Here is a 23,550-nt window from a genome sequence, read left to right as displayed (position 1 = left end):
CCTGTGTGTCCGTGTGTAAAGTTCAGTCGCTCCAAAGCCACACACAGCCTGCGGCGGCGGCGGTGGTGGTGGTGGTGCAACGACCCGAGACGGTCGAACGAACTCGCGCACCGGGCTTGAGAGAGAGAGAGGAGGTGAGGACGACCACCCATCCATTCCAGCAGGACTGGAACCGAATTGAATCTGCCTGTTATGAGATCCGTTGAAAAAGGTGAGTTAAATCGGATGTAATTGTGCGTGTATGTATTTGTTTGGGAGGTACAATAGAAGAAACGGGGGGATTTTTGTTTTTTAACAATGTTCATCGTCATCATTATTTCGCACACCTACGATTAGCACGATTGGTCACGTGCAGTGCGAAAGAAGTTCAACACACATGCGTTACCATTATTGTCTCAGAAGTAGAATTACGCATAAAAAATACGGTAAATTAAACTAAGGGGACGCAGAGGTCGAACCGCTGGAGGGAAGAAGCGACGAAACCAGCTCGTGTGCATGCAGCTATCCAAGTGGATTGAAGTCCATCGCAGCATCGTTGACTTAAGGTCATGAATTCGGAAGGCCTTTATTCCAGCAGTGGATTGATCATGGTTGAAAATGATCAGGAATCGATGTTTCTCTACAGTTTATACTTAACACTTGGGAATGGGAGATTGCATGTCAACACCAGGTGTTATAGGCATTGGGAAAATCAATATTGTGCAGAGTTGTGAGTTTTACCGCGTTACGTGGTGGACTTTCTCCGGATACGCTGGTTTTCCAGCCTTGGGACAAACGTGAGTTTAAAAAAAAACAGACTTAAGATATTAAAAGTACGGGATAAGAAGTAAAGCGAATGGAACCGTTCTACGCATCGTTTGTCATTGCACTGCTGGGCGAGGGCTTCCGCACGCCGTGCGGGTCTTGGGGTTGGTTTATTTGTGACCATACTTCACCATTCTGGTCAGTGCTGCTTGGTGAAGGCGGGGCGGGGTTCATGTATTTGGATGGCAAAAAACAACTCACATTCCTCAAAAACACATTGGCCTTAAAAATAAAAATATATACTGGGCGACGTTTCGGGCAATGAGCCTTCTTCACAGCGCATAGAGAGAGAGAGGCCAGAGGGAGGTACAATAATAAGTTAATAGGATAATTTCCACACTACAATGTGAACGTATATACCAAGATGTTGCAAAGAAACAGTGGGCATATTAATGCTATAGCCACAGACAGAGGCAGTTGGCCATAGGCAAAGGGGGTGGGGGGGATGAAGGCGTGGAGGCCGCACTTGAACAGTGGCAGGGAGTTGACAACACGGACGTTGGGGGCAGCAGCGGAGAACGAGCGACCACAACTTAATTCACAGCCATTAAATCAATCCACTGCTAGATGAAGTCCTCCACATGCAGTGTTGAGTCATGGGGATTGTTTGACAATACTTCACCCCCCCCCTTCCCCGGTCCTTGCAAATTGGTGAAGGGAAGGAGGGCCCCCTCGGACCGGATGAGATGTCACTGGCCATGGGCGTTAGACGGGTTCGGGATTCAAACTCATGTTAGTTTGGTAAGATAGGTGGAAAGGTGGCGTGGTTCAACGCACTGCGTTACGCACCCAGGGCTTAACTTCAGCGGCGAGTTGCCTCGAAACAGACGCGGCGCGAGGATCACTCCATCCAGCAGTGGATTGACAACAGGACACTGCATTCGTTTTGTTACCGTGTGGTTGTGGGCCATGGCCATTCTTGAGAGCCATGGAGGCAATGCCTGCACCCATAGCCGATTGTACATTTGGCGTTAGAAGGCCCTTGGTAACTGGTTATGCGATTTTATTCGGTTTGTACTGGTTTCACGGGGGGGGGGGGGGGGGAGCGAAAAATCACAGGCAAAACAGAGATTAGGGTGACTTCTCGTTCTCGTTGAGAAAGGCGGTGTCAGAGAGCCTCCGAGTAGTAGGCTACGTGTGAGACCTGTGGTTGAACCGGGTTCTCAAGTCCACAAACGTAAACCATCGTCATACGAACTCCGCTCATCGCAGCAGCAGCAGCAGCGGCGGCAGCGGCGGACTTGGGCTGACCATCGAACAAAAGGCGGTGGTCACCGCACCGTCGCGCGTTTTCAGATTTGCTTTTGCGGCCGTCTGGAACGTTCTCTCTTCCGAAATTTAGGAAGCCACCGGAGCTACGCGCTTTTTAAAAAAAATCACGTAAGATTGAAAACTCATTCTCTTCAGAACTGCTTTTTTTTGCGTTTTAGTTTGTTCTCCTTAACCCCGGCACCTCCGATTAGCGTGGTGCGAAAGAAGCTCAGCATCCACACAGACGGTCTGAGTCCGGAGTGCCATCCTCTCAGGCGCGTTCCATGCCAAGGCCGATATTTTGTTACCATCACCATCATCAAGCCCGTCCAGCGGACGCGTCTTTCCCCGCTTGGCTTAATTGTCAGAACGGTCAGAATGCGGCCTTTTAACCCGCGTATGTTCTCGTGATAGAATATAGGGCCCAAAGCGATCGTTATTATTATCATCACATCATCATAATAAATAATGATCGTCGTCGTCTCCAAAAAGACAACACGTCATTTTCATCTGTGTTTGAACACAGCCACGTGTGAGAATGTGAGATGTGAAAGTGTCATTATCACTGCTTGCCAACAGGAGACCTGGAACAATGTTTTGGGTCATCTTTCCAGTATTCTTCTGGCTCTTTGCAACTGGCAGCATCTGGCTCATGTAAGTGCATTATTCATATCAGTCGCCATCACCTACAGCACCATCGCCCACCATTACAATAGCATCAACACCGCCACCAACACCACCATCGTCATTACCACTTAAAAACAACAATAGGATCCATACTCTTTGGCTCTATTCGGTAAAGTCACGTAGGCAAAAAATAAAACAAAAATCACGACGTGCGAAGGTCGCGGTCTGAGCGTGGCTGTGTTTCACTCCAGCGCTGTCCTCGAGACAGCCTGATCCCTTCACCTGATGAAGGCCGCTTGTGTTGTGGCCGAAACGTCGTGATTTTTGTTGTTTTATTTTTTACCTACGTGACTTTACCGAATAGAACCGAAGAGTATGGATCCTTGCAGTCACGAAAGCTTTAAATCTAGAAACAATAGGATCCATTTGTTTAAAAGGTGGCGGCGATGTCACCACCGTGCTTGTGGGAGGCTCGGTGCACTTTGGAAGCCACGTGAAACGACGTCGTAGCAATGCTGACATGAGGTCACGGTAGATATCCAGGTGTCAGGGATTCACGGACCGAGATGGACTGGCAGATGCACCACCGATGCTCTCCACTGTACCGCCTTGCGCTTCATTTTCGCCACCCAGAAGTCCGCTCTTTGTTGTGTCACCCCTCCACCCTCCGTTGTTGCTGGAGGGCCACTGCCTCAACTGCTCAGTAGGGTCCTTCACGAGCCTCCTCCGCAGATGCCACTCTTGTACACAGCCGGTGTCCGTCGTCAGCAAGACAACTCAACTTCACGTTTCTCCCTCTGTTTGTGCCCATGCTTTCCACAATTTATTAGCACCCCCCCCCCTATCTGGCAAACGGAACATGAGGTGCATATCGCATACAGCGTCAACCCATACAACAACACCATCACCACCACCACAACACCATCACCACGACCACACCACCACTACAACAACACCACCACCACCACCAAAACACCACCACCACACAACAACACCATCACCACCACCACAACACCATCACCACCACAACAAAAATCATCTACACTACCACCACAACACCATAAAAAAATCATCTCCACCACCACAACACCACCACCACAAATCATCGCCACGACCACCACTATCATCACCACCTGCAACACCAAAACTATCCACATCACCAACTGCATCAGTCGTTTACACTACGATCACCAGTAGCCGGCTCATGTGCAAAGCTAGGTGCACGTTGAGGTCATCTCAAGTACAGATTTCCCACGCTTGATGAGTTTCAAGAAAAAGGGCGCACAAAGCGACACCGCACGAGGAGACGGCTGCCTGCCGAGTAGCGCACACACACACACAGTACACACACACATACAACAACAACAACCGCCATTCGCCACTAAGTGGCGGTGACGTCACCACGACACTTGTGCCAGGCCACGTGCACCTTGAGGCCACGTGGAGTGTCGAACGCCCGCTGGCAGGAGGTCACGGGGCAGACCCAGGTGCCACGGGTCGAGTGACTGAGATGACTGGCTGATGCACCACCTGTGCCCCCTACTGTGTCAACCTACTGTGCTTTAGCCACCCGGCGCTCCGCTCGTTGTTGTGAGCGTCGCTCCTCCGCCCTCCGTTGTTGTTGGAGGGCGACTACCTCCAACTGCCCAGTAGCAGCGTCCTTCACGAGCCTCCTCCACAGAGGCCGATCTTGACACCGCTGGTACCAGTCATCGGCAAGTCCACTCAGCTCCACGTCCTCCTGTACCACATCACTCCATCTCTTCTCTAGCCCGTGCCGCGCCCGTTTAGCCCCCTCGATCCGGCCGAACAAAAGCTGTTTCGGCATGCGAAGGCTGGGCATGTGGGCTACATGACCCAGCCATCGCAGCCTTGCCCGCCGGAGGAGCTCACCGATGGGACCTTGCCCAAATCTTTCAAGGATTTGTGAGCTCCTCACACAATCCAGTCTGGTTAAACCCAGGATGGATCGTAGGCAGGCCAGCCTAAATGTTTCTAACCGGCGAAGATGTTCCATTAGGGGGGCGCACACACAGTACACACACACACAGGACACAGTGCACACACAGTAGACAGTACACACACAGTACACACAGTACACGCACACAGTACAAAATATTATCCCACGTTCGACCGCATTCAAAAACGCAACATATAGATTTTTTTTTATTATGGTAGCAATAGGTTAGCAGGGTAATTATACGCGAAAAAAATCGCACAAATTAAAACCCGCATATAGCGAGGGAAAATTGTATTGAAGGCTCGCTGCGAGGCGGTCAAGGGACCGATGCAACACCCCCATCACAAACACATAAAAAGTGTATCGGTATACGTGCACAATTGACCCGTTGCAGCAAAAGACTTTTGACGTTTAAATTCCAATTTCTCATCTCCGCGTTCGTCTCCCACGCGCAGATACGGCTTGGCGGTGATGAACAAACATGTGGTCCCTGAAGAAGAATTTCCGTACATCAGGTAACTGAATTACCCCCCCCCACCACCAAGTACCACATGGGTCACGTGTCAATTCACTGGGTGGCTTAAGGTTGGATTCACATTTGCACATGTGGACTCCAATCGGTTACATCCGTAGGGGACGGTGTTTCCCACTCGCATGCGTGCTCCGATTTCCTCCCGCATATAAACTCGGCCCATAGCATCTTCATAAATAGAGTACTGCAGATCTTGGGCAATGGTTGGCGCCGGCTCATCGCGTGGCTGTTGCCTTCCCACGTCGTCTGTAGTTCTTCCTCGCGCCTCCGAGTCGTTCTCTCTTCTCGTGTGAGCGAATACTGTGTGGCACGCTACACATTTCAATGACACATTTTTGGAATGTACATTTTATTCAGGTTTTTTTGGGGGGGTTTATTCGCGTAAATATAAGTGTGTCGTTAAACCCGACACAACCGATTAGTAAGGTTTGTCACGTAAACAAAACATGTCACTTCGTTACTAGTACAGCACACCGGTGTGTTGGAGAGTAAACCCAGATTTAAAATCCGAGTAATTTTATTATGGTTAGAAAGGATCATGATTTACACCGCATTGCCTGTTGACGGATGATGATGACAATAGCGCTTGGCTAGTGGGAGCTGTCTCCTGCTGGTCTCCTGGCTACATTCATTCATGACCCCGTGTGACCCCGCGTGACCCTGCGTGCAGTACCTGCGGAACGTATCCTCCACAGAGCTGCATCTTCGGACAGCTACTCAACTTCGGCGCGCTGATGGGTGAGCGAGTTGGTAGCTTCGTCTTCAGAGAATGACTCAATTGAAATCCAGACTTTGAGATTGTTTTTTTTTAAATCCGCAGGTTGTCATCGACTAAGACTCAAAATTTGCTGACCAAGTTAACGTGGCCTCATAATATTCATAATAAAGGTTTTTGGGTTATATCGCGTTATTTATAAATGTGTCGTAACCCTCCACCACCCGACACGGCCAATCAGCAAAAAAGTGTCACGTTGACAAAAGACAAATAATTCACTACTTTAGCCCACCGGTGTGTTGAAGAGTTAACGTGGCCTGCTACCCACCTAACCAGTGCGTTCCGGATTGTCCCCAACGGTGGGTCGCAACTTGTTTTTTTCTCGTTCACATCATCTTGTTGCAATGCCACGTAATGCCACGTGTTGGGCAACAAGTGGGGAATTGTAGCAAAAGAGCCATTGGTTGTACGGTACGTCTAAGCTACCGAAATCTATTGTGCCCGCTATCACCAACACAAGCGGACCAGGGATCACACTGAGGTTTGGGCACATAACCGTCATCATCATCACCACCACCACCCACACGGCGTGTGGTCGGCCCTCATCCAGCAGTGGATTGACAAAGGACTTTTCATGTACCTACCGCCAGAAATTACTTTAACTTCCAATCCTTCATGCAGTCATAGCGGGTGCCTCCTAGATGTTTACGCTGCTCGAATTTGGCCAAACACGTGTGTGCCTTTGTCTTGCATAGACTGTACTGTGCCATGCGTAAACATTGCCACTGGGGAGACAAAGGCGGTCGGGCGTGGTGCTGGCCACCCACTCACACGTGCGCCGGGCCGGCCTTCATATGTCCTCCCTAAGGGCACTTGCTTCAAATGTCTATTAAGGCTATACGGAGGATCTTTGTGTGTGTGTATGTATACATACCCGTGTGTGTGTGTGTGTGTTGGTTTGGAGGAGGCCCAAATCAAGTATGTGTATTCCACTTCACATTTAATTGCTAAAGCATGCCCCATGCAGCCAATCGCGCGCCACCTGCACATTATTCAGGTATGGCAGGCCGTGCTTTAATCAATTTTAGTTGAATTTTCACGGCATGAAATAACGCAGCGATCAGTGCTGTACTGGTTGTGTGCACCCGGGCACATCGATTGCTCTTCCCATCAATTGTCCTGCAGGGTTTCCCAAACTCCAGTTGAGTACTATAGATAGTATGTAAATATATCTCATTGTTTGGGATTTTCTGATTTTATGTTGAACGTTAACGTTATGCCAGATCGATGAGTGGAAGATTTTGGTTTCCAAAATTTTGCTAAACCCTGTTTGTCTGGTATGCTTCTCTCTCTGTGTCCCCTGTTGTATCTGTGTTAGTTCCCCCTACTTGGGTGTCTGTATATACATGAGGTTATGTGTTTCCCCTCTCTCGTAAATTTAGCTCTTCTATACCTGATGATGGCTGCTTGTTTTGCAACCGAAACGTTGTACGCTATTAAGTTATTTTATTATTTCTTATTTATACGTGACTTTACCGAAAAAAACAAAGAGTGGAAGATTTGTGTCAGAAAGGCGCTAAGTATGTCAACAAAAATGTAAAATGACTTGACCGACCACGCTACGTCTTTCCGCGTTCATCAATTTACTCCTCGCTCAAACACAAATTAACTCGTTTCACGCTGCACGCGCACGATGATTGTTAAACACGTCCCACGTGACGCGCCAAGTAATTAACACTGCGATTTCATTCTTAATGTGAATCGGTTCTCTCTTTGACCCCTCCCCGCCCCAGTGGGTTCCATCACCGTGACGCGCTACAGGTTTCTGGAGGAGCAAGGAGACCGGTCCTGGGTCAACAAAATTAGCCTCGCCGCTGGGCTCATTAGTGCCTTGGGTGCCTCGCTGGTCGGGAACTTTCAGGTGACCTGCCCTCGCCATGCCCTGACCACGCCCTGGCCACGCCCTGACCACGCCTTGGCCACGCCCTGACCATGCCCTGACCACGCCCTGGCCACGCCTTGACGTGCCCTGGCCACGCCCTGGCCACGCCCTGACCACGCCCTGGCCACGCCATGACCACGCCCTGGCCACGCCATGACCACGCTCTGGCCACGCCTTGACATGCCCTGGCCATGCCCTGGCCACGCCTTGGCCACGCCCTGGCCACGCCCCGACCACGCCCTGGCCACGCCCTGACCACGCCCTGGCCACGCCCTGACCACGCCCTGGCCACGCCCTGACCATGCCCTGGCCACGCCCTGACCATGCCCTGGCCACGCCCTGACGCTGCATTGCCTCTCCGTAGTTATTGCCCCTAACAGACACCATCACGTCCATCGCCTTGTCCACCCCTGTCACCTGAACACGCTTGCAACAAACGTGTACACCCGAAACGGAATGAGGAACGGTGCTTCTTGGTTTTTTTTGTCGATCGTGCGTTCTGTTGCCCACTCACCCCCTCCCGTGTGCATGGAAAGTAACGGGTGTTTAAAATCGCACTAATATTTTACCTTGACCAGTTTAGGAGGGGCTCAGCCCCCTGCTGTTGCCTTCCCGCCGGTGTCTGTAGTTCCTCGCACCTCCAAGTTGCCCCCTCTCTCTTCGAGAGCGAGCGAATACGTTCCAGCGATTACGCGGCATCGTTCCAAGTTCAAATGATCAATATAATTACCGTGATGGTCAGGGCCGTTCCTCCTACTCCCCTCTCACCGAGTCTCACGTCGCGGGGCAGATGCTGAACGAGATCAACACTCACCTGGTGGGCGCCGTGCTGGCATTCGGTGTGGGCACGCTCTACTTCTGGATACAGACGGCACTCGCGCTCCGACTGCACTCCGCGAGGATCGGCCGCGGAACGGCACGGCGCAGCCACGGCGTCCTCATCATCGTCACGGCGTTCGGCAGCACCGCATCCACCGTCAGCGCCGTGCTTCGTATCCTTGGCGGCTTTAAGTTTCCGTGTTTTTATTATCGCGATTGTGCGACCATCGTCTTGTTACGTGGGGCAATACATCCGTTCGGATCGCGTGCAGAGCAGTGCAGACTTTGAGTGTTCGAGGAATTTTGCCCACGGAAGCGGATGTCAAAGAGCTAATCGTTAAGAAAGTTTCAAAAGACCTCTGGTCTTTACAGTAAGGGGGCAGCGCTTTCACGCCCGCTCTACGTGATAATTGCTCGTCCTATGGCAGTCAAAAGCGATATTTACAAATTCGCAAGAGCTGGAATGTAGCAAAATTATGTACGCAGGATAAAATTAAATGCGATGATTTTGCGTGTGCAGTCATTCGTGATCATCAGCTCACCGCATTTGAGGACCCGGTTAAATCGCAGGCTTGCGGATCCGAGAGAGATCCAAACCCTGGATTCGAACCCAGAGCCAACTTGTCGCTCCGCGTATCCCAATTGTGGTGGTGGGTTGTGGCTCGAGGTTGTGGAGAGTGGCAAAGGCCACCTCGAGATTTTTAATCTCGGATCATGATTCGCTCAGGTGGACTAATTGATGATTAGAACACCGTGACAATAGCGTGGTGATTATTCACCAGCACTGCGCTCCCAACAGCAGCTGCTGCATGGTAACGATGGCAATGCCACCAATAATACTGCAAATGGTCGTGCTGCTGTTGTTTCTGTTTAGAATGTTGCCCTTCCCCCGCTCCTCCGATTAGTGCGGTTGGCTACGTACGGTGTGAAAGAAGTTCAACGTAAACACACTGATAGCACTGTTGCTGCTGCTGCTGATATTGATGATGACGAAGACACATCACTTGGAAGGAATTCGAGGAAATCCCTTGACCGCCACGGCCGCCGCCGCCGCCCAGTGCTCACCTTCAACTTCATGGGTCACAAGAGCGAGGCGGCCATATTCGAGTGGATCCTCGCCATGGTCATATTCGCCCTCTTCGCCACTTTCTCCTTCGACTTCCACGAGATTCGCTCCTCGGGGCTCTCCGTGAAGCTGCGCGAGCCGCCCGCCCGCGCGCGCATGTCGCTGCGCGAGACGCCCAACGTGTCGGTCATCACGCTGTCGCACGTCCCGCCCAAGCCCAACGCGTGACGGGCGCACGAACAGACGGACGGACGCAGCGGGCGAGCGCTGGACACAACCGCGAAATGTTAACGACCTCGCCTGGTTTACTGGCGATCGGGCAAGGTTTTTTGTTGTTGTGTACCGTCGAGTTTACTCGCCGTGCGCAGCATGAACCTGTCAGCACTAATGTTACGATGGGAACTGCAGTACCCTATCGCCTGCGCGTCACGGTGACGAGATGTTAACTCCATCGCCTGGTGTACAGGAGGTCGTGGAGCGACCCTGACGCCTACATATCTGGAGTTTGCGTGTTCTCCCTGTGGTCGCGTGGATTTTTCTCCGGGTGCGATTAGACTCTTTGGCTACTGTAAATTTCCACATGATAAGCCACTTCTTTAAGCTATCATTTGTGGCCAGGTCGCTTCTGAAAAAGAGCTATATTGCTCAGTGGGCCTTACCTGGTAAAAAAACTAAAATACTTAATAGTTTTAACTGCCGACGTTTTATTTTATTGGTGGCCAAGTTGATTCTGTTTTAACCAGCGGAGAACTAACAGAGACCAGGATGAGTCTCATTTGCAAGCTAGGCGTGGGTCATCAAATTGGCAAAAGCAAAAAGGAATGAAATCGAAGTTCAGCAATGAAGCGAATGTACATCAGGGGAAAGACAATGCGGTTGCCTACGATCGTCGCAGGAAATGGTTGCCGCAACATTCCAAGTAAAAAAATGAAAAATCCAAAGTTATTTCGTCCTCAAGTGAGCACTGCAGGCGGTGCTAACCTGTCAAGAAAATTCGACATTCCCTTGGCGGAGACGAGTCTATCCATAGGACACGCTCAGTTGACTTCCACAAAAAGCGGTACTAGGTTTATCGACTTCGGAAGGATGATAGGCTGACTCAAACTCCCAACCATTTTTCATTGTATGTAATTGGTCCAACGGATGTATGCAGCATCAATTCGTCGATTAATATCGACGTGTCCATCCAAGTACGCGTTTTTAAAATTAATATTTTCTTTTTAATCGATCAACTTGAGTTATATTACGTCAACCACAACGTTTAAAAGATATATATAACCGATAAAAAAAGAGAATCGTTACCTTCAATGGTGGCAAAGTCAATTATGCAATGGGTGAATTGTTTGTAATGTAGGGAGCGGTGATTAACAATTAGCACTTTTCTGTAGATAATTACTAAGTATTCTTAGCTCTTTCGGTAATTACTGCAGTCACGAAAGCTTTAAATCAAAATTACTTAGTATTAATCAATAACAATTTAACAATAATAAAAGTAATATATATTCTTAGCTCTTTCGGTAAAATCACGTTGAAGGGAAACAATAAAATAATAAAATATATATAAAACAATAAAACTTCTCACGACGTTTCGACCATAACACAAACGGTCATCATCAAGATATATATAACCTGATGATGACCGTTTGTGTTATGGTCGAAACGTCGTGAGAATTTTTGTTTTATATATATTTTATTATTTTATTGTTTCCCTTCAACGTGACTTTACCGAAAAAGCTAAGAATATGAATTACTGCAGTTATGAAAGCTTTAAATCAAAAGTAATATGTTATTTAAAAAGTCATAAAACATAGGCCGAGTATCAATACTCAGCCAGTTCCATTAACGAGCATTTGGATTTTTAAAGATGGAACTGGAGACCCTGGAAAAACATCCACACTGCATACGTGGAGGTGACGCTCAACACTGCCACCACCAACACCACCCACTATCACCAACACCACTCACCATCACCAACACCACCCACCATCACCAACAAAGACGAAGTCCCCCGTATAGCCTTAGACTGTAGGGGCAAGTGCTGTTAGCGAGCACCTATGAAGGCCGGTACGGTACACGAGGGGGTAGGTGGCCAGCACCACGCCCGACCGCCTTTGTCTCCCCAGTGGCGATGTTGACACACAGCACCAGGTACTAATTTGAGGCTGAGTCGACCTAGGGGAGGCCCAGGACCAGTTCAGATAATCGTCACCGGTGTTGGCCGTGAACCCGGTTTGCCAGGTTCGTAGCGCAGCGCGCTGACCGCTACACTGCCACTCCCCACCAACACCACTGTCACCACCAACACCACCTACCATCAACACCACCTACCATCACCAACACTGTCAACGCCACCATCAAAATGACCATCATTAACAACCAAGACAACCATCAACGCCACCATCACTAACCCCAACGACATCACCATCACTCGTGGTGTTTCGTTACTACAACACCCGCGGGCCGAAAGGTGGATTTGTGACCCCATCTGTGTGGACCTTTTGAGCGTTAACCACTCGTGAGCATGGCGACTTTTCTCCGGGTTTTCCAGCTTCCTCCAAAAGGAGGCAATGCACTCTGCACCTCCGATGAGCGCCGTTGGCGACGTACGGTGCGAAGGAAGTTCAACATACATACGATATCAAAAAGGAACTGGTATAAACATCCCAATACTGTAATGCAGGAACCCTTCCTGCACAAGTCTTGAGACTTAGTGCGGTTAGATAATTAAACAAAAAAATATTATTACACTCCAGACCACAAGCGTTTAGGAGATGAAATATATTTATCCACGGCAGCCAACCACAACAGGGAAAACTGTGGACGCAATTGCTCGACCGCATTGCACAAAGGTGGAAGTCTCGTGTGAAAATACATTAACAATGTTTACATTTTTTTTTCTCAGTGAATATGCATACTTGAACAGATTTAATCGTTGCAATCGTTGCTTTTGTTTAATCATTAACAGTTTTCAATGCTTTTCCAGCAAAGTAAAAATAAAATGTTCATGCATTTGCGCTGCCCATCTACAACACGGGGGGCCTTGATAACTAGGGTAAAGATGATCCAACGGAAACGAATTTTTAGTTTAAAAGTCGTGTTGCCATTGGGGACTTGCCCTATACAATACCGGGAAAATGTATTTAAGGGTTACTCAAAACTCGAAAGGTAACCTAATTACCGTTAATTCAACACTTCTGAGGACAAGCGAATACCGGAAAGTGTTACACAAGTACATGCATTATTTTTCTTGTTTTTTTTTTGTACAACGCTCGCACAGAGTACATATTGTGTGTTCGACCAATGAGGACGAAACACGCAATTGAATCTTTTATTTTCAATGTAATTTTCTCCACGTGAATGTATTTACACGTTGCTCAGGAGAGAACGGCTACAGTGCATGTACCCAAAGCACACACACATCACCAGCGACGAGCGATATCAGCATTTGTCCTGGGAACTGCTGTGGTAAGCAGCAAACAGCCGCGCAGTTAGCGAGCACCTATCAAGGCCAGTCCTGTACACACGGCGGTGGTGGTGTGGCCATAAAAATACCTGGATATCTCTATTGCTGTATGCTTTTTACTTCGCAACAGAGCCGTCAATTACGGCTGAGTCAATAGAGGTGGGTAAAGGTCGGTGTTGGAATGGTTAGCGCACTGCGCCGTGAACCCAGGAAACCCAGATTCAATTTCCGGCCGTGACTAACATCGCTGGCAACTGATGTGTGTATTAGTCGTTCCGAAACAGCCCCTCCGCCGTCACGCCTTACCAGCCCACATTGACCAGTGTGGTGAAGTATGGTCAGGCAACACCTGTGACCGACGTAGCACAGGGATGCCTTCGACCAAGATATAGCCACGACTCACCACTGATGCCGAGAATCAAATCTCGGTCACCAGATTAGGGCGCAGCTATCCCCCGCCCCGCCGCAGCGCTCGCAACACGGTCAACGGCAGCGTCCGCAATTTGCTGCGCGAAGCGTAAAGAGGGCAGTACGAGAGATTTAAAAATATATATTTTTAAAAATTACTACGGTGGTACAAAAGGGGTCCTGAGCCTATCATCCGTTCAAAGTATACGCGGCAATAAGAACCGCATCACCCGGTGGTTGTGAATTCCCTTCGGCTCGGTGATATCTCGCATCGGAAGGTTCACGATGGCACGACGTTCGAGTTACCGAATGTGGCGTCCATCACGGTCTGCCAGCACTGAAGGGCCTCCGTGAGACGCAGCCTCCAGAGCGGCGTTCTTCATCGCAAGGCCCGCGGGCCACTTGCGCGGCCCCTGGTGGCATTTAGTGCGGCCCCTGACAATACACACATCATCGTGCTGCTGTCAAACCCCAATGGTTTCAAATGTGTGGCGGCCCTTACACTGATGATGTCTTTTCTGCGAAAATGCCCCCCCCCCACCACCACCTCTAGAGGAAATTTTGGCTTATCTCCCACGCTGGCCGCACGCCTCGACAAGGAAGTGACCACGCTTCACCCTGGCACACGCTACCTGCCGAAGGACTTTACCGTGGTGACGGAACCATTTACGCTGCTACATGTACGCATGTATGTAGAACTTCTTTCGCGCCGTACGCAGCCGATCGTGCTAATCGGAGGTGCGGGGGGACGACAACAAACTAAACACAAAAGGATTTAAATGAGCATGGTGGGCAGAGGCGGGGGGAGGGGTGGAGATTGAATAAACCTGCACCACTGTCTCAACTGCCGCGCCGGGAAATCGAAGTGGTGACATCTGGATTGTAAATCGAGCGTGATGGCCACTGAACCACGGAGCCATCTACTTGCAAAATTCGAAGCAAAAGCAGCAATTGTATCACTAAGCATCGGGAACATCAATGGCTCAGAACCTTTCCGTACTGCTCTGAAAGAGAATTTGCCAACCTGTCTAATAAATACCACCCAACCAGCATCGTCTCACCGACATCACAAAACCGCAAGACAAAATTATCACTTCGAAAGGAATATTTTAGTTTATATAGAGAAAATACTTCATAATAAAGGTTTTTGGGTTAGATCGCGTTTATTTATAAATGTGTCGCAACCCTCCACCACCCGACACGGCCAATCAGCAAAAAAAAAAGTGTCACGTTGACAAAAGACAAATAATTCACTACTTCAGCCCACCGGTGTGTTGAAGAGTTAATCCACATTTACAGTTTGAGTACGACGTTTCGCTGGTAAATACTTCCAGCATCATCGGGCAATTCGCCAGAATGGTAAAGCCCTCGCTTGCTCCCGGTTTTATATAGAGCAGCAGGGTGACGTCATCACTTAACTCATCAGGTGCAGTGATTAGAGGCGGAGGGGGGGGTAATGTAATTATATAATCGATTAGTAATCAGTCATTGGTTATGATTAGTAATGAGTTGTAGATTAGTAATTCTTTAAATCAAAATGTAATGTGTATTATTTAATAATACGCTTCCAGGCCGCACTAAGCCGGTAGCTGTCAGAGCGATTAAAGTTATTCTTGTTCCTCTCAATTTCAATGGATTCTCTAATTAGTCTTTGCCAGTAATAATTAGTTTTACACACCACTGCAACATTGTCAAAATCAATTGAGTGTCCTTGTTGACAAGCATGTTCTGCCACTGCCGACAGTTGTGTTTGAGATAATTTAATATTTCTCTGATGTTCTTTTAGTCTTACGCTGATGTTACGTCCCGTCTGCCCAATGTAGCAGCTGCCACATGAACAATTAATCCGATATACACCTTCTGTTGATAGTTTAGGTAATGCGTCTTTAGTGCAAGATACTAGTTTTTGAATTTTGTGTACTGTACCAAATCTTACTGTAATGTTTTGCTTTTGCAAAACGCGGGCTAATTTGTCAGTTACTCCTGAGATATATGGAATTTTTATTGTTTTAACAATCTGGTCGCTTTCAGTAGTATTGCTTTGTGATCGTGATTTGGCATTCAGTGCTCTGTTAATTTGAGCATTATTGTAGCCATTCTGTCGTAGTGCGTCTTTAACGTGTTTAATCTCTCTCACTAGACTCTCACCATCTGACACCGTTTTCGCCCGATGTACGAGCGTCTTGATAAGAGAGGATTTTTGAGCTGGATGATGATGTGATTCTGCATTCAGATAGGCATCAGTGTGCGTTTGCTTTCTGTAAACGCTGTGTGTTATTTTACCGTTTAGGCCATGTCCAAGCAAAATATCTAGGAATGGGAGTGTGTTATTCACCTCCATTTCCATGGTGAACTGGATGGCCGGGTTTTGTGCATTGAGATGATTTATAAAATCATTAAGTGTATCTTTACCATGTGGCCAGACAACCAAAGTGTCATCCACATACCTAAACCAAAAGGATGGTTTTAATGTGCTCGAGGCAAGTGCTCTTATTTCAAAGTTTTCCATGTACAAATTTGCTATAGCAGGGGATAAAGGAGAACCCATTGCTGCTCCTTCCTTTTGTTTAAAGAAATCCCCTCTCCATAAGAAGTAAGTGTTATTTAAACAATGGCCAGCAAGTTTCGGAATATCTTTTTGTAAACCGGTATTCTTTACTAGTGTATCAAGTAATTTAAGCGATTCGTCCACTGGAACCTTAGTGAATAGAGAAATAACATCAAAACTTACCAGAATATCATCAGGAGTAAGTTTAATATCTTTAATCTCAAACTGTAAATGTGGATTAACTCTTCAACACACCGGTGGGCTGAAGTAGTGAATTATTTGTCTTTTGTCAACGTGACACTTTTTTTTTGCTGATTGGCCGTGTCGGGTGGTGGAGGGTTGCGACACATTTATAAATAAACGCGATCTAACCCAAAAACCTTTATTATGAATAATATTGGTCGCGAAAGCCTACGTGTTAAACTAGAGAAAATACGTTGATCATCATTTGTACACTAAAAATGGCTCTTAAAAACGTTCAAGAATATATTTTTTTCTCTACGTGTGTGCGTGTAAAAGCAACAAACGTACACACTCCCATCGAGCCAAACGGGTTACAATCAGTGCATATTGCTAAGTGCTGTGGAATTATTGCACACTTCACTTGTGCCAACTGCACTCTGCTGGTTACGGCAATAATGTATAAACAGTCCAAAAAACTCAAGACATTTTACAACACTTAACACGCTGATAAAACTGACATTGTCAAAGGAAGTAAATTAAACTTGAAAAAGAGAGAAAAAGGATAATTCTCCCGAGTGTTTTGCGTGCGTGTCTATAGACAAATGGCTATCATCTGAAATGTAACCACAGCCTGAAATAGTTCAACGAGGTACAGATTTGTCCACTACTCAAAACTCCACAATTTCCCAATCACGGACCCCGTTAAAACAACTCAGCATTGTTAGATATTCCCCCTCAAGTATTTTCGTACCAGTGGGAATTCTGTAGAGACACTGGGACCTTACATTTTAATATCTCCAATTTTCCACGACTGGGTTCAGGGTCATCAGTGGGAATCACTTGGCGAGCAGCGAGTGCATCACCGCTCAGTGTTCAGGGGCAATGTTCTTCACTCGTTTTTAAACGGGGAGCCACTTTCGCCGATCAGCAGCGCAAGGGCCGTCACACCGCATGCAAGGAGTGTTCTCTCATTTGTTGTGTACTGTCGGGGGGTGGGGGGGGGGCCGCATGTCAGGGGCCACACTAAAGGCCACCCAGGGGACGCTAGTGGCCTGCGGACCTTGCAATTAGAACACTGGTTTAGAGAATGGCCGGCAGGATTATATGTTTTTGCACGGAACTACTGGACTCCTGAGGACCATTAACACCGCAGACTCTCTGGTGTGCTTTTGGGTCGGACCGCGTGTAGTTTGGCACGATGTCCGACGTTTCGATCCCAGCGGGGACTACAGTTCCTCAAGTGAAACGTCGGAACATCGTCATATTGAACACAAGCACAGAATCGCACATATCCGAGAGCTGAACATCAGCATGACGGCGACAACCGAAAGTGATGTCCCTTCAAGAAACGTCTCATCCACACACACTAGGGGGCGCATGCCCTGCTGTGAGAGAACGTCCATCGCATGTTAAGCCAAACTAATATTTGTATATACAGCAAACCCTGCCCTCTCGCGGGTTATAGCCATTGCGGCTTTACGCCAAACTTGAGGTAGTTCGCCAATCGCGCCCCTGTGGCTCGACCAATCGGCGACTGACCGCGAGATTCCTCCATGCATCGTAACTGCGCTGCTCGCAATGCTGCTGCTGCTGCAGCGGAATAACAAACTCGTTGTCTCCTTCATGTCTGGCGAGCGGCCCATCGCGGACCCCAGGCCACGTGGTGTTCCCAGCCTCCGGTGAGGAGACAGTGAGGTTCAGCCGCACGAGTTTTTTTTTCCTGTAGCGTACAGTAAGTGTACACTAATGTGAAAAAAAACACTATACATTGACCACACAAGTTATATTTAACGCAAGAAAATATATTTGACATCAAATGTTTAGGTTGATGTAGGGTAACATAAAACAAAAGAGGGGGTGGGTGTCGTATTACGAACCGTGAACCAAACCGCGAGTTTTCCCACAATGCCTTTGAGTGAATTGGCAAGGGTTTCCCGTGTATTTAATTCTCAGGAGTTGGCAGTGCCAAATCGAATGAAGTATAATGTGATGGGTTTCCGTGTGCAGCAATTGGTGACTGGCGCTACGACCATAAACTCACCTGTACGCGAAGGCCCCGGTTTAATCACGGACGGCTGAAACCCAGACTCCGGAACTCAGGTCTCAACTGCGCTTAGCTCACTGCTCTGACCGCCGAACCACTTGGCCGGCAGGCCACTTTTAGTTGATGCGGTGTATTAAAATGAGAGGTGTCCGGTAAACGTGCAATGTAGGTCCACCGTTGGCATGGGGTTAGAAGTGGGGGCTGGTGCTTCAACCTCTTGACCGATGCGGGTATCTGTCGTCAATAAAATAACTACCACGAGCTGACCTGGTCACCCCATTACCGCAGTTCTTCCCATTGCTCGGAGATGAATGCACGAAGTGAACAACCGGGAGAGGCGGTAGCTGACCGACTGAGACTTGACCAACGACCCAGCGAATTTTTTTTTCTAAACGCCTCTTCGATTTCGTTGTCAGTAGGGAGCAGTGCATCCTGGGCCAACGTCCCAATCTTTAACTCCTGTACCAACCCGCACTGATCAGTGTTAAGTACGGCAAGTCCTCGCTTAACGCGTTTCTGTTCACACTATAACGCGTTTGGACTGTAACACGGTTCTTCCATTCGGGAACACTTTTCGCACAACGGGGAACGCGTGTCGTTATAACGTGGAACGCGCTTTGTTATATAATGACGATCAAGAAAATCGAATGGACGACGATCAAATGAGCGATTTGTAACAATCGAGCGATCGAACGATGCTGATTCGAATGACATCCAAATGACAACCGAGCAAAAGGATCAAACATCAATGTCACACAAGTGATCAGGAACACGATCAAAACTAATGACAAGAGAGCAGCTCAAACGACCGATCGAACTGCCCATCTAACGGCGGAATTGGTCAATCGGGCACTCAAACAATCGTACGAACGATCAAACGGACGCTCAGAACGAATTCAAAAATAAACCCGGCGGTCGAAACGACCGAATCGATCAACCGCACCATCCCGCTGACCATTCGTTCGCGCGCAATCTCCCACCCCCCCCTTTCGTCTCCCTCCTCCGGCTCACAACTTGGCGGGCGCCAGCAGGCGCACCCCGCGCGCCGCCATGAAGCTGTACAGCGCCGCCAGGTACTCGCTCTCGTGCGTACGCATGTGCGCCGCGTGCCGGGACTTGTCCCAGCACACCGACGACACCTCCTGGCCGCGGTCGCGCCAGCCGTCCACCGTGGCGTCCACCACGGCGGCGTCGCTCAACCTGTCGTCCAGCGAGTAGTAGACGAGGGCGGGCGCGTGGCAGGGCCCCCTCTTGAACGCCGCCAGGGCCTCCTCGTAGTAGGCCACCGTGTAGGGCCGCAGCAGGTTGAAGTAGGCCAGCGTCGAGCAGTAGGTGAGGCCGCTGAGGTAGGAGGGCATGGAGGTCACCGAGACGCCTGGGACGAACGCGTGCGCGGGACAGAAAAGAGGCCGCGGAGTGCGTGAGGCTCTGACGGGGGCGATGTACATGCACAGCCCTCTTGAATCCTTGCCCGTTCCGATGACGTATGTGTACATCATCAAAACGAAACCGGAATAAAAAACTAAAATAAAATAACTTTAGCGGTACTGTGTCTCCCACAATGCCATGCGGGAGGGCGTGTGGCACAGTTCTGGCGCCAGCTATCGTAGAGTGCGGTCGTGTCGCTACAGTTCTCTGCGGCGAGTACAATGTCTTTAACAACAACGGCGCTACGCCTCTCTAAATCAAATTAACGCTGAACCGCTTGCGCGTTCCGAGATTCAGCGGTGAATGGGACACCACCCTGCAACTTGCAGACGTCTCGGAGCGGGAAAGGGTTAAGTCGATCCTCATCACTCTTCTATCGCTACAACAGTTACACCCGATTTATGTTGAGGCAATGAAAATCGCTACCCGATTTTCATTGCCTCAACCCTACACTTCGCTGACAGCATCATCTGTTCTTTTGCGTATCCATCACTTCTCAGCCTTCGCCTCCACCTACTACCCTATAAATTGCTATGATTCATGTCGTTTCAATGTTCGTCATCGCACATTTCAGGAACGCATCCCCGACGTAAATCGGAGTGTTACCGTATCACGGCTCCTGTACCTGCGCAGGTAAAAAAAACGCCCCAACGACAACACCACAACCACAACACGTAATGAATCCACTTGCTGCACTGCCATCGTACCCTGGCATGCCAGGAGGATGGCTCACCTCGATGCCTGCGGGTAGGAAGCAAGTTTCACGAATCCGCATCATCCACCAACCCGCACATTCACGGATGGAGAGCCGGGCTCACTCACGCACCTTTGGCCATGTGTTCGAGGCTGCCGGCGACCATGCTGTCAAACACCTGGGCGCGGACGCGGCGGATGATGGCGCCGTAGCGCGCGGGCTCGCCTTGGGCGACGAGCAGCATGAGGCTGAAGGTGTAGGCGCCCACCGACATGGCGTGCACGTAGAGGGGGCGGCCGCCCTCCAGCGAGCCTGCGGAGCAACGCGGGAACAACCCATCAGGACGGTTGGCTACGTACGGTGCGAAATAAATAATAGGGGGTTTTCCCCTTTTTTTTCTGGCAACAAAACTGAAACCTTTTTAAGAGGATGCATTTCTGCATCAACCACAATACCTGCAGTCAAAATGCAAACAAAAAACGTACTATGATAATATATGCATTGTCCTTGAAACTGATTGGTCCACACCAAGGGACGGCTTTCTATTGAGCCTCGACCCAATTGGTGCTCGACCAGATGACGCCAAAAGGCGTACCAAATGGGTCGAGGCTCAAAAGAAAGCAGTCCCTTGGTGTGGACCAATCAGTTTCAAGGACAATGCATCATATTATCATAGTATGTTTTTTGTTTGCATTTTGACTGCAAGTAGTGGTTAATGCAGTAACATGAATCCTCGTAAAAAGGTTTCAGTTTTGTTGCCAGAAAAAAGGGGAAAACCCCCTATTATTATACTTTGGTACTGGCAAAGGTCTAATGAGGTGCGAAAGAAGTTCAACCAGTATCATCCGGGGTGACGAGGAATGGGGTTGGGTGGTGGGGGAAGGGGGTGTGCGGCAGCCACCCTGGACTAAACTAACAAACAAAAAACCTTGCAGGTGTGGAAGATGGCCGGTGATGAGGCCAAGCGGTAGCGCTTTGCTACTTGTTGCAGAGGTTTTGCGGTTCAAACCACCGGCTGCCCCGGTTAATACTGCGGCTACGTTAGTACGACTTTTGGCATCACCCAATTTGGATTTCACACGAATACTGACAGGCCCATGCACATTTGCAAGCCAGTGCTGTGTCGCCGTGTACGGCGCAATAACAACACAGGGATGTAAGTTAACATTGACTGTAATGTTTATCACACTGGAATGTCCTGCTGTCATTCAACCTAACCCATTCGATGTTTTTATTGCCTGAGATATATATATAATTATTATTTGACTTCAGCCCTATATTAAACCAGGTTCTCAATCGTACTCATTGACGGAAAGAAATCCTGACCATTGGTCGAGCAGCGAGAATCGAATCGAATCCGGCGACCTCTGGATTTACAAGCCGAGGTGTGGCGACCGCCGCACCGCAGCAGACGCGTCCCACGCAGGAGTACGACGCCTAGTCACGACAAAACCCACACGCACGAGCACGCACCCACACGCGTGTGCCCGTCACCGTCGTGCCCGCGTACCGTCGCCTCCCGCTAGCCGGGCCTCCGTCGCGAGCAGCTCCAGCACGCGCCGCGCTCGCACGATCCCCGAGCGCGGCCACAGGAAGTGGCCGACGTGGCTCTCCACGGTGAACACGTCCATGCCCAGGGCATGGTACAGGTCGCGGTAGCGCTGCGCGGCTTGCGGACGCGCGCCGAGCCACGGCAGGAACACGGCGAGGGGCCGCGCCGACGGGCGTGCTTGCCGCGGCGTCGCCGCCGGCACGGCCGGATCGCCGGTCCCCGGGACGCCGCCGCCGTTGGCGTCCTCGCCGGGGAGCGCGTGCAGCGTGAGGCCGTCGTGCAGCACGTGCAAGAAGGCGTTGGACTTCGTGGAGGTGCCGTCGCCGTCGCCGCGAGTGCTGCTCATCGCTCGGCGCTGCAAATCGAATCGGATGGGAAGGAGGGGAGGCCACGGATCACGGTGGAGACGGCGGTGATGAGTGGCAGCTCCTCGGTTTGGTTGGAGCGTGCGTTTGGTTCGGCGGTTACGCCTCGTTTGTCATTTGCGTCGCGAAATCACCGATGTCAGTTATCTGCGGGCAGGAATTCACCGCGGGTTGATAGGTCCACGGCACAGAGTGCAGCCACTCTTGTCGACACTCCACCGTCAATATAAATAAACATATACTGTGAATGTACAAGGTTGAAAGGGGGGCTTCGTAGGCAGTAAGGAGGTCGCTCATTCTCCTCTGTTGCATCCATAGTCTGGGACTTCCTTTCCCCAGCCATCTGTGCTGCGCAGTTATCAATTGTTCACGAAGATCACTAAGAAAGTATAAGGACCACGACATGCAAGCAAAGTTTATGAAAAGTTTCCCTACCATCGACCACACATTCTACTTAACAGCGGTTGCGATGAGGTAGTACACGATGGTACGCCATCCCGGCCCTTCTAAAAACACCAGACACGTGTGTACGGGGACTTTTCTCAACGGTTACTTTTCTTATGTTACAGAGACGGACAGCATTAAACGCGGTGTGCATAAAAAAATAGTTTGGGAGACTTTTATATTCCGCACCTCTGACGTCCCGCACCTCCGATTAGCACGGTTTCCCTTCGTAGGGTGCGAAAGAAATTCAACATACATACAGGTGTAAGGACAGTACGGGGCCTAGTGGCCGTAAATAATGATTGCAGCGATGAGGACAGGCAGGGTCAAGTGAGGTAACTGGGTTAGTCAGCGCGGGGGTGGACATGGAACCCCCGAGGCGTTATAGTGAGGCAGAGGAGATCTCCAACAGGAGAGAGCTCGGGAAAAGGGGCGTGGCAGAGCCGAAGGGATAATTGCTGTTTTCTCTGCGAATGGGATAGTCGTGCGAGAGATTCCCACTACATCAAGATAGATTGGCCACTCTGCCAGTCATTGGAGCCTGGGAAGAAAAGTGTTGAATCAAGGAAGATTTTGTTACCACCCTTACACATCAAGCTGCGTCTGATGAAGAACTTCGTCAAAGCCATTGACAAAACACAAGCGGCTTTCAAGTACCTCCGTGGAAAATTTCCAAGGTCCTCAGATTCGTGAACTTCTTTGAGA

At 49.4% G+C, this 23,550-nt stretch overlaps 2 protein-coding genes across 6 annotated transcripts in view; one reads left to right on the top strand and one right to left on the bottom strand.

Annotated features, from left to right (window-relative positions):
- On the top strand, nucleotides 1-12,736 carry LOC116945441 (modulator of macroautophagy TMEM150B-like). Of its 3 annotated transcripts, XM_076069448.1 has the most exons (7): nucleotides 1-211; nucleotides 2,635-2,709; nucleotides 5,098-5,157; nucleotides 5,845-5,912; nucleotides 7,683-7,810; nucleotides 8,622-8,823; nucleotides 9,709-12,736. In XM_076069448.1, the coding sequence occupies exons 2-7, from the start codon at nucleotides 2,648-2,650 to the stop codon at nucleotides 9,942-9,944; spliced, it is 756 nt and encodes a 251-aa protein (XP_075925563.1). In that variant the 5' UTR covers nucleotides 1-211; nucleotides 2,635-2,647; the 3' UTR covers nucleotides 9,945-12,736. The 3 variants fall into 3 exon arrangements, with proteins under 3 accessions (XP_075925563.1, XP_075925565.1, XP_075925564.1); XM_076069450.1 differs by having other exon boundaries at nucleotides 8,622-9,819; XM_076069449.1 differs by lacking the exon at nucleotides 1-211 and having other exon boundaries at nucleotides 2,617-2,709.
- Nucleotides 12,480-23,550, bottom strand: part of LOC116945618 (uncharacterized) — a 36,887-nt gene continuing 25,816 nt past the window's right edge. For all 3 annotated transcript variants that reach the window (XM_032960104.2, XM_032960105.2, XM_032960106.2), the window contains exons 2-4: nucleotides 21,995-22,391; nucleotides 20,617-20,796; nucleotides 12,480-19,737 (exon numbers count right to left, since the gene is read on the bottom strand). In XM_032960104.2, the coding sequence (XP_032815995.2) occupies nucleotides 19,370-19,737; nucleotides 20,617-20,796; nucleotides 21,995-22,391 (945 nt within the window). In that variant the 3' untranslated portion in view covers nucleotides 12,480-19,369. The remainder of the gene's footprint in view (nucleotides 19,738-20,616; nucleotides 20,797-21,994; nucleotides 22,392-23,550) is intronic.

This window comes from Petromyzon marinus, chromosome 24 (genome assembly GCF_048934315.1).
Source record: "Petromyzon marinus isolate PM22_M1 ecotype Great Lakes invasive population chromosome 24, UKy_Petmar_22M1.pri1.0, whole genome shotgun sequence".
In the NCBI taxonomy this organism is placed as follows: Eukaryota; Metazoa; Chordata; class Hyperoartia; order Petromyzontiformes; family Petromyzontidae; genus Petromyzon; species Petromyzon marinus.
This window is presented reverse-complemented; position numbering and strand designations above follow the sequence as displayed.

Coding starts and splice junctions, on each gene's coding strand:
- LOC116945441 (XM_076069448.1), top strand. CDS start 2,648: ATGTTTTGGGTCATCTTTCCAGTATTCTTCTGGCTCTTTGCAACTGGC. Junction 5,158..5,844: donor GAAGAATTTCCGTACATCAG/GTAACTGAATTA, acceptor CCCTGCGTGCAG/TACCTGCGGAACGTATCCTC. Junction 7,811..8,621: donor CGCTGGTCGGGAACTTTCAG/GTGACCTGCCCT, acceptor GTCGCGGGGCAG/ATGCTGAACGAGATCAACAC.